The 11,337-nt window shown below is 47.5% G+C and overlaps 1 protein-coding gene across 3 annotated transcripts in view; it reads left to right on the forward strand.

Moving 5' to 3' along the window:
- Window positions 1-4,290, forward strand: part of cidec (cell death inducing DFFA like effector c) — a 30,754-nt gene extending 26,464 nt beyond the window's left edge. For all 3 annotated transcript variants that reach the window (XM_089133956.1, XM_089133957.1, XM_089133955.1), the window contains one exon: window positions 3,855-4,290. In XM_089133956.1, coding sequence (XP_088990082.1) covers window positions 3,855-4,008 — 154 coding nt within the window. In that variant the 3' untranslated portion in view covers window positions 4,009-4,290. The remainder of the gene's footprint in view (window positions 1-3,854) is intronic.
- Window positions 4,291-11,337: the final 7,047 nt, after the last annotated feature.

The following is an 11,337-nucleotide window of genomic DNA, read 5'->3' on the forward strand; positions in this document are numbered from 1 at the left end:
TTGATGACTTTTGTAATTGTAAAAGTCTTGGTTTCATATTAATATTAGAAGTCTTCTCCCAAAAATCGATTTAGTCACTGCTCTGACACAGCTAAACCGGACATTTTAGCTGTGACTGAATCCTGGCTCAGGAAATCTATTAAAAACTCAGAAATATCTATTCCAAATTACAACGTTTTTCGCCAAGATAGACATGCAAAAGGGGGCAGAGTTGGAATTTACTGCAGAGAAAATTGGCCTTTTGGTACACTTGGGAAAGTAAAATAAAGGGATGGGGTTATGGACATTGTAAAATATATTCAAAACTTTGTGGACAAATAATGATATTGCAGTCTGAATATGAAATTGAGGTAAACCTAAGCATTGTGTGACCGTAAAAGCAATTGTATCTCTAGAAGAAACAGTTAAATCAGATGAGGTTACAGGGAAGAAGGGAATTAAATGAACAGATGACCCTGTTACATGATGAGTAGGAGATTTACAATGAAGAGAAGCAATAATGAATAACAACAAAAAATATAAAAGAGACATGCTGATTTGGCTGTTGGCAAAAGTAGTCATTCGAGCCAGTGCAAACAACGACCGGAGAAGCACCCGACCAAGCGTCGCGCAATAATTATTATATAATTACTGATTATATAATAAAAAAATAAATTATTATGGGGGGTCCCTAATGACTTATGGATGGTCCGTAGATTACACTCAATAAGATAATTTGCTATTTTTACAATTTGCATGTATAACGAATAAACATTAAAAAAAAGATTAGAATGATGTACAATATTCTACTGTTCACACAACTACAGTTTAAATCACCAAGACATTTTGTTTGTGGTTTGAAACTCCAAACTTGAACACTTCTCACTGGATTTCACTACGCTGTAAAAAGTAGCAAGTAAAAACATATTATTTATTTTTATAACCAGAGTTCCCTTTCGTAGTCACTCCGAGTTACGTCGGATGATGAGAATGGGGTTTCACTTAGAAAGCCAATCATCTCTGAGTATTATAAAACGAGCCAATGGTGATGAAATGCCATGGGTCTGGGGAATTTACATAGCATATCTCTGCCCCACCGCGTGGGTATTTAAGGAGAGCGCGGATGCAAAGGCAGTATGTTTTCGCTTCGTAGCTAAGAGAATCTCTTCACTCCACAAGCCAAATGATCCTGAGTTTTCATTCAGGGACATCTCTTCGAGACGAGCAAACTCTCCGGTGTTGGTGTGACAGCAGTACCCAGCAAGTTTCACATTGCCTGCGATCTGAGCAGTGGTCTGCCTGTCTGTGTGTTTCTCTCTGGTTGCCTCAGCATCGCAGAGTTTTTGCTCTCTAAAAGAGCTGCATATGGCACGTCTTTTTAATGATGTCTCGACTGTGTTCTTCTGGGTGCCTGTATGTCTTCCTTTGATGGGCACAATCGCTGTTTTGAGTGTCTGGGCTTAGAGCACGCTAAAGCAGCACTTGTGGATGACTCATGTTCCTTCTGTGGGAACATGACCATCGCAACACTAAGGTAGAGACTCAATGATTTCACTCGAGAGAGAGTCCCCTCATCCACACCCCGATCTACACCCTCCACGAGAGGTGGTACTTCGGTGGACAGGGTGAAGGTGTGGAACAATCCGACGATGCGTCCTCGGACCACGCCCCCCTCTACAATGTTGCAACCCTCGAGTGCCGTGATGATTCAGGCGGGTCCATCTACAGATTCCCTGCGTGTTTCATTCGGCACTCCAGAGGAGGCATCAAAAGGCGGGCAGGAGTCCCCGGGAAGTGATGATGCAGCTGCATTGCCTACTATGGGAGTGTCAGCATTGCCCGTGTCAGATCTCGAGATGACGGCCATGCTTTCCTGACTAATGTGGTTAAAGAAAGTACTGACTCCATCACTGAGCACACAGAGCCAGACGACAGTGTGTGACGCCCCCGGGCCTCGCCGCTCTCGTCCCCCTCTGTCTCTGAGGGTGCGGATGACAGTGTGTGTCGTCTCCGGATCTCACCACTCTCGTCCCCCTCCACAGGGCCGCTATGCCACCCTTGCCTGGGCCGGTCACGCCGCTTCGCTGCCCCTCCGGGGGACGTCTGTGATTCGGATGATTCCACTGGATCAGTTTTTGGGGGCTTGGTTAGAGCTCCCCAACCTGTCCCGCTGGATCGCCCGAACCATCAGGCTCGGCTATGCGATTCAGTTCCCACTTCAGGGGAGTTTGCTTTACGATGGTCATGGCAATGCCCCGATCATGAGAGCGGAGGTTGCCACCCTGATTGCAAAGGGTGCAATCGAGACTGTCCCTCCGGCTAAGATGAAGTCAGGATTTTACAGCCCCTACTCAATTTTCCCTAAGAAAACTGGTGGGTCACGGCCGATCCTGGACCTGCGCGTCCTGAATCACACCCTTCACCGACTGCCATTCAAGATGCTCACGGCCAAACGCATTTTCGAATTTGTTCGGCCCCAGGATTGTTTTGCAGCGGTAGACCTGAAGGATGCCTACTTTCATGTCACCATTTTACCTCGACACAGACCGTTTCTTCGGTTTGCTTTCAAGGGGCAGGCATATCAGTATGCGGTTCTCCCATTCGGGCCAGCTCTGTCTCCTCGCGTCTTCACAAAGGTTTTCGAGGCAGCTCTTGTTCCCCTACGCGAACAAGGGGTTCGCATCCTGAATTATCTCGACGACTGGCTAATACTAGCTCACTCTCGGGATCAGGTTTGCAAACACAGAGATCTAGTGCTCCGGCACCTAGCCCGTCTGGGCCTTCGGGTCAACTGGGAGAAGAGCAAACTTTGCCCCATGCAAAGGATCTCTTTTCTCAGTATGGAGATCGACTCGGTTTCCAGTTTCCAGGCATGTTGTTGGCTCCACAGATGCCTCTGCCACGGGCTGAGGAGCCATGTGCAATGGACATGTTACCGCGGGCTCCTGGACAATTGCCTCGAGTTGCTGGCAGTACGCCTTGCCCTGCACTGTTCCACACATTGCTCAAGGGTCAACATCTACTAATCCGTTCAGACAATACCACGACAGTAGTGTACATCAACCATCAAGGTGGTCTACGCTCCCACCTTATGTCGCAACTCGCACGCCACCTCCTTTTATGGAGTCAGAAGCACCTTAGGTCCCTTCGTGCTATTTACATTCCGGGAGATCAATGAGCTGTCACGGTTCCGGCCCATCTCCAGCAGATGGCGACTCCATCCCCAGACAGTCCAGCTGATTTGGGACCAGTTCGGGGACACACAGGTAGATCTGTTTGCCTCCCACAACTCATCCCATTGCGCCCTGTATTACTCCCTAACCGAGGGCACGCTCGGCACGGATGCACTGGTGCACAGCTGGCAGCGGGGCCTACACAAGTATGCATTTCCCCCAGTGAGCCTTCTCGCACAGACCCTGTACAAGATCAAGGAGGACGAGGAGCAGGTCATTGTTTGCGCCAGTAACCAGGCATATTCTTACTCATTCAGCTGCTATACATATACAGTACATAAAACATAGTTTTTTGGTACAACAGATTGAAATGAAATAAAATATATTTTTTAAAATGATGTATATTCTTAGATGAACATATAATAGATTCTATATTTATTTATATTTTAAATGATACTCTTAACCTCTTTATTTTCAAAATCCCGTGAAAACAAGACAAAAATAATGAATGGCTTCTGAGGGCTTCTATATGACAAAAATGATAAATTGTCAATTATAAATTGTATTTAAAAAACTGTAGATTATTATCTTTTAAATGATCTCTTATCTGAAATTATCTCTTAAAAAGGTATGAACATATAAAGTGCTAAGATAGTAAACACGAAAGGCTTATGTCTCACTGTTCTTGTTTTCTGTTAAAAGGGAAGCCCTAAGATGGACCCTGTTCACTATGCAGACCACTGGCCATGTATTAGTGGGTACTTCATGTTATATTCAGAATCTGATTGATGAGGATGAGAAAATGGAGGCACAAATGCTAACACCTACATGTGTCATCAAGCAGTTACAACGTTAAATGATGGTGGCCTGTTTTACTGCTTGGGCAAAGTAAACAATGCTTTACTTGTAGATTTATATCTTGCTTTTGTTTCTGAAAGCATTTTTGTGAATTATTTACTTCTGTATACTATAAACAGTAATATTAATACTGCTAATATTTTAATACTGAATTTCTACCCACAAGTTCTTGATTAATTAAACATGTTTGATATTCTAAAATCAGAGTTGTCAAAGTTAACATTAACACATAGGCTATATAACAATAATGATCTAAATAAACATGTTTAATGGTATCACATTTGACTGTAATTTGACTGTTAATTATAATTTCCATCTCCGCAAAATGGTAAATGAAACTTTTACACATTTTTTTTTTATTGTTTTCTCTCCTTAAAAAAATAAATGAATGGAACAATGTAACTAAACTACAATAAATAGGCTGTGGGTGTTTGATCTGTGTGGAAAAACTTGAAATATAATTGCTAGACCTACTTTTAGCTACCAAGCAACCTTTCCACAAGGGATAGATTGATTATATTTTTTTTAGTATTTTATAGTTAATGGAAATCAAATCAACCATTTATTTGTGTTAATCAGTACATGACTGATTTACAGTAATGTAAATGCTAAATGTCCTAATACATGTTGATACTACAACAATGTAAAGCAGGGGTCACCAAACTTTTTTCTCTGGGGGCCACATTATCGTTCCTGACTGTGATGGGGGGCCGGGGCTATATAAAATAGAATTGTGTGACCAAGACCAAACTGACCACCAGCAGGCCTCATAGTAGAGATTACTAGCCTGGCACAGCCATATTTGTTTATCATTAATAGTTGTTTGCAAAAGTAGTAATCGAGTCTTCACACTTTGTTTTAATTTGAAATACCACAGATTTTCCATTTATTTATTTTCGAATACAAATAACATCAAACCTGTCAAGGTAAGAAACATCTGCCTAGTTGAGGTGAGTGGCACTGGTAAGGATGAATGAAAAATTATAAATTATAGGTAGGCCTGTTACTATTTATAATAATTGTGTACAGCACTTAATAAAGGTCAAATAAATAGGCCTATAAAATAAATAAATAAACATTGAAATTATAACAACAACATGAGTAATAGAACTAGTCAGCTCTTATGCCTATCCAGGTGAGCATGCTCAGTAAACAACAAAATACCAAATGCAGACATGTTATTATTTTCCAAAAAGCAATTTAAAAAAATAGGCCATGACGACTTTTGGGGATTGCTGGTTCAAGTACTGGGGGGCAGAGGGGTTGGGGGGCCAGTCAAAGGGGTGTGGCGGGCCTGATTCGGCCCGCGGGCCTTAGTTTGGTGACCCATGATGTAAAGTATATGTTCTTAACCTTGCAGTTTTTCACATCATGTAAGACTCAATTTCTCCATTTTTTTGCACAAAACTCTCCAGAAAGTGTCATTTAATGGTTTATTTTTCAAAAAAAAAAAAAATTGGGGGAATTGCTCCTACGCCCCTGATTCTGATACGGAATAATAAGCAGTCATTCATTCAAGATCCTCAGATTCAGATCCCTGAATCATTTTAAGATGTATATGAATTATATGGCACCATTTCAGTTTGATTTACTTTCTCTGTAGTTCCCTATCGAGGGAACTCAACACTGCGTCGATAAAATCGACTCTTTGGGGACGCTCCCTAAGCGTGCGCCTCTGAAGTATGAATGAAACTAATCCAATCCTGATTGGTGTTGCGTCGTGACGTAACATGTGACGGCATACCCGGAAGTATAAAAGTGACGCTGTCACAACACACACTAGCTTTCGCTCTTCAGCAAGCGCTTTATGTTGAAACTGTCTGTCTTATTTGGTGTTGTTTGTCTTATTATTGAAAGAAAGTATGGCCAGTGAACAATTCAAGAGGTGTGTGCATCCCTGCCCTCGTTTCATCACGGGTGGGGACGCACACTCTCTATGTGTGTATTGTTTGGGAGTGCAGCACGCACGGGCAGCTCTCGAGGGGGCTGCTTGTGAAATGTGTGAGGCTTTGCCTATTAGAGTGCTGCGCTCCCGGCTGGCGTGCTTTGACGAGCACGGTCAGGCTCGCGTTCCCCAGGGTTCCGGTCCCGCATATGTCGAGGCGATGCGGCGACTGAGATCCTGGGGTTCGCAGCGGGATCTGGCGGAGGAGAGTGAGAATGCTGAGGCATTTTCTCGCTCGCCATCGGCTGGTCCCGCAGCCTCTGAGAGTGGTGTGGGAGCCCGCGCTGCGGTTTCTCCTACCCGCGATCAGGTCCCGGTGCTTGAGCTGTCTACTTCTGAGGAAGGGGACGTGCTCAGCATCGATGCGGACGACCGTGATCTCAGCACGCCATCACGCGGCCTGGGTTATGAGGAGCTGGTGGAGGTTGTGACACGCGCTGTGGCCAGACTAAACATCAGCTGGCCACAACATGAGCAGGAAACGCAAGTCACCAGTAAAATGGACGAGCGTTACCTGCAGCGCAGGTCACAGCCTCACCGCCGGGGTCTGCCGTTTTTCCCTGATCTCCATAAAGAGATCTCGAGAACGTGGGAAAGACCGCGTTCGTCCCGTATTTCGAGTCCCAATGTAATAGATTACAGCAATGTTATGGGGGCTCGAGATATGGGATATGGGAAGATGCCGAAGGTGGAGGAGGCTTTAGCGAGCTATCTCTCTCCCGAATCGGCGTCTTCCCTAAAGACCCCGGTGTTGCCTAGTAAGCCCTGCAGAGAGACATCTGCATTGGTGGGCAGGGCTTACATGGCGGCGGGTCGGGCTGGTTCGTGTCTGCACTCAATGGCGATTTTGCAGGCATACCAGGCCGACCTCCTGAAAGATTTGGATGAGGGGGAGGGGCCTACTCCTGAAGATGTCGCGGAGTTAAGGAAGGCCGCAGATTTGTCTCTCCGGGCCACTAGGGAAGCGGCCAGCGCTATTGGCCGCTCTATGGCGGCCATGGTGGCCACGGAGAGGCATCTGTGGCTGAACTTATCCGGTATTAAAGAAAAGGATAGGTCCTTCCTGCTGGATGCGCCGCTTTCGGCTTCTGGCCTGTTCGGCGACGCCGTTAATTCGGTTGTCGACAGGTTTCAGGAGTCGAGAAAACAATCTGCGGCGTTCCAGCAGTACCTCCCCCGGAAAGCGAAGGCCAAATCTAGTAGGGGGGGGCAAAGCAATCAGCCCCAGCCATCAGCCAGCTCCTCCCACAGGGCAGAGCAGAAGGAGAGCGTTTCCTCTAGAGCCCCCCCTCCGGGGTCTTGGCAACAGAGGAAACGCTCCCAAAAACCGAAGTCCTCCAGCCAGAGGGGCGACCTGAGGGACGTCATTCAGGCTAAGAGGACTTCGGAAAAGAGGTCCTAGCCAAGGCAGGACTTCAGAGGGCTGCCCCCTCCGCAGTGAGACAACCGAGGTTGTTCTCACAACGGGGCCCTCTAGGAAAAGATGCAGGTCCGCCGTTAACAGCGCTTCGGGCCGCATCAATTTCCAGCGAAAAGACACCAGAGGCCAGCCTCGAGAGGCTGGTACCCTTAGCAGATTTTGTAGAGGGATGGTATCATCTTCCCAACATATCTCCATGGGTCCTGCAGATAATACGAGTTGGGTACAGACTGCAGTTCGCGCACCGCCCCCCCAAGTTCTCTGGGGTGGTGCGCACTGCGGTGGTCCCAGAGCAGGCTCAGGTGTTGGAACAAGAAGTACAGACTCTGCTGTCGAAAGGAGCCATAGAACGTGTTCTTCCGGTAGACAGGGAGTCCGGGTTTTACAGCCGGTACTTTATAGTTCCAAAGAAGGATGGGGGGTTAAGGCCAATTTTGGATCTCAGGGTGTTGAACCGGTCTCTGAGAAGGTTCAAATTCAGAATGTTGACCATTCCAACAATCGTGAGTCAAATCAGATCCGAGGACTGGTTTGTCACGATAGATCTGAAAGACGCCTATTTTCACATCTCCATCCTTCCTTGTCACAGGAGGTACCTGAGGTTCGCTTTCGGGGGCGAAGCATACCAATATCGGGTTCTTCCGTTCGGCCTAGCACTCTCTCCCCGCACATTTACCAAGTGTATGGACGTGGCCCTTGCTCCACTGAGACTTCAGGGGATTCGCGTATTGAATTATCTCGACGACTGGCTTATTTTGGCCCAGTCTCGGGAGATGGCAGTTCGGCATCGAGATGTCGTTCTTGGCCATATTCAAAAATTGGGGTTAAGACTCAATTTGAAGAAGAGTGTGCTAGAACCGTCCCAGGGCACGACCTTTTTGGGAGTCGTGTGGAACTCGATTACAATGCAGGCACGTATGTCTCCCGCACGTATCGAGTCAATTCTGGCGATGGTGTCCAGGGTGAGGCTAGGTCAGGCCGTCACTGTGAAACACTTTCAAAGGATGCTGGGCCTCATGGCAGCGGCATCCAACATTATTCCTCTGGGCCTCCTTCACATGAGGCCCCTCCAGTGGTGGTTGAAGACCAAGGGGTTCTCACCCAAAGGAAATCCGTTCCGTATGATCAGAGTAACGCGCAAGTGCCTTCAGTCTCTGCAAATATGGAAGAAGCCTTGGTTCCTATCCCAAGGGCCAGTGTTGGGGGTGTCATGTCGCCGGGAAACCGTTTCGACAGACGCCTCCCTTACGGGCTGGGGCGCGGTCATGGACGGCCGCTTTACCAGGGGTCTGTGGCAGGACCATCATCGCACTTGGCATATAAATTGCCTGGAGATGATGGCGGTATTCAAGGCTTTGAGGAGCTTCCTCCCAGACATCGAGGGTCGCCACGTCCTTATACGGACAGACAATACGTCAGTGGTGGCCTATCTGAACCGACAGGGGGGACTCAGATCGCGCCCTCTGTGCAAACTGGCGCATCAGATTATCCTTTGGTCCCAGGGAAAGATATTGTCAATAAGGGCAATGTATATCCCAGGGGTTCAGAATCGGGGAGCAGACATCCTGTCGAGGCAGGGGCTGAGGCCCGGGGAATGGAGACTTCATCCGGATGTGGTGAAGTCGATATGGGAGAGGTTCGGACCGATGGAAGTGGATCTGTTTGCGTCTCGAGAGACGTCCCACTGTCCACTTTGGTTCTCCCTCTCACATCCAGCCCCACTGGGGTTGGATGCCATGGTACAGGCTTGGCCGAGGCTTCGCCTGTATGCTTTCCCCCCGATCGCTCTGCTCCCAGGGGTCCTGGAGAGGGTCCGTCAAGAGGGCATCAGTCTACTTCTGGTTGCCCCGAGATGGCCGACACGAGTATGGTTCTCGGATATAATATCACTCCTCATAGCTCCGCCATGGCCGATTCCTCTGAGGAGGGATCTATTGTCTCAGGCGGAGGGCACAATCTTCCACCCTCGCCCAGAGTTGTGGAAGCTGTGGGTCTGGCCTCTGAGGGGGTTCAGTACCTAAATGCTGGCTTATCAGCTGAGGTGGTTGAAACCATACTTAGCTCTAGGGCCCCATCTACCAGGAGATTATATGGCCTCAAGTGGAAGGTGTTTCACACTTGGTGTGGAGAACGAAGGTTGGATCCAGTAAACTGCCCAGTGGCTTCAGTTCTGGAATTCCTTCAGGATCGTTTCTCTGCGGGTCTCTCCCCGTCCACTCTTAAGGTGTACGTGGCTGCCGTTTCGGCTTTCCACGCGCCAGTAGATGGTGGACCTCTGGGGAGGCACCAGTTGGTCATTAGGTTTCTCCGTGGTGCTTGGAGGATGAGGCCGGCGATCAGGTCCAGGGTGCCTGCCTGGGATCTGGCAATAGTTCTGGAAGGGTTGTCCCTCGCTCCCTTCGAACCTTTAGAGTCGGCTTCGCCTAAGGACTTAACGTTGAAAATGGTCTTTCTCTTAGCGATTACCTCTCTTAAGAGGGTGGGAGATCTCCAGGCCCTGGCGGTAACGCCAGCTTGCTTGGAGTTTGCCCCTGGCAAAGTAAAGGCCTTTTTGCACCCGAGTCCGGGCTACGTGCCTAAAGTTCCTTCGAGTACGGCTCGCTCTGTAGTCCTTCAGGCATTCCATCCTCCACCTCATGTGTCGGCGGGAGAAGAGAGGCTTCACTTGCTCTGCCCCGTCAGAGCTTTGAGTGTATACTTGGAAAAGTCTGCTTCTTGGAGAAGATCTGACCAGTTGTTAGTATGCTTTGGGTCACCTAAGAGGGGGCTCCCGGCGACCAAACAAACTATAAGTAACTGGATTGTCCAGGCTATTACTGAGGCTTACAAGGTGCGTGGGGTTCCTTCACCTTTGGCCTTAAGGGCTCACTCAACTAGAGGCATGGCTTCCTCTAGGGCCCTTCTGTCGGGAGTACCTCTGCAGGAGATTTGTGAGGCAGCCGGCTGGGCTACCCCGCATACTTTCATCAGGTTTTACAGTCTCAGCCTTCCCAGTACGCCCGGTGCACACGTACTCGGCCCTTGCTGAGTGCCTAATCAGTTTCACTCTGGGGCGGGTCTGTTCGGTGCGTGGCCTAGTGGGTACTCGTTCCCCAAAGAGTCGATTTTATCGACGCAGTGTTGAGTTCCCTCGATAGGGAACGTCTCGGGTTATGACTATAACCCTTGTTCCCTGAGAAGGGAACGAGACACTGCGTCGTGTTGCCACGCCCCCTTTTCAGACCCTTGAGCGTCTTGCTTCATCGCGAGGCTAGTGTGTGTTGTGACAGCGTCACTTTTATACTTCCGGGTATGCCGTCACATGTTACGTCACGACGCAACACCAATCAGGATTGGATTAGTTTCATTCATACTTCAGAGGCGCACGCTTAGGGAGCGTCCCCAAAGAGTCGATTTTATCGACGCAGTGTCTCGTTCCCTTCTCAGGGAACAAGGGTTATAGTCATAACCCGAGACGTTTTCTTAGGATCCTTTTTATTTCACTCCCTACTGTCTGGTCCTCTCTTTTGCACTCATCTCTCCCTCAGTTCTTTCTGTCCTAAAAAAAAGTTAAGTAGCATTATAAGTAGTAGCACTGTATTTATGTACTTTATATTTGTTCATAGTTGTTACATTATGCATTATAGTTGTTTTAGTTAAACTTCATAACATTTTGTAGTCTCCAAAGAACTGCAATAAACTATCAAATTTAAGTCATTATTGAATTTAAAATCATCAAAACTGGTCAAAAATAATTAAAATAATGTTAACAAACTTTATCTGTTTGTTTTAATAGCTAAAGGAGGTCTTGTCCTATTGTGTGACATCTGTGTCCTGTGGTGTGACAGGCCAAAGTGTCACACCAAAGGACATTTGAGCTTTTGTGGAATGTTTTTTTTTTTTAGATTTTAAATTTTGACAATAAACCATGCCAAAAAGAAATAAACAACAACCTATCTACCATTCCCTCCCACCCCCACCCA

Source organism: Pimephales promelas, chromosome 8 (genome assembly GCF_988280905.1).
Source record: "Pimephales promelas chromosome 8, fPimPro1.hap1.1, whole genome shotgun sequence".
NCBI lineage: Eukaryota > Metazoa > Chordata > Actinopteri > Cypriniformes > Leuciscidae > Pimephales > Pimephales promelas.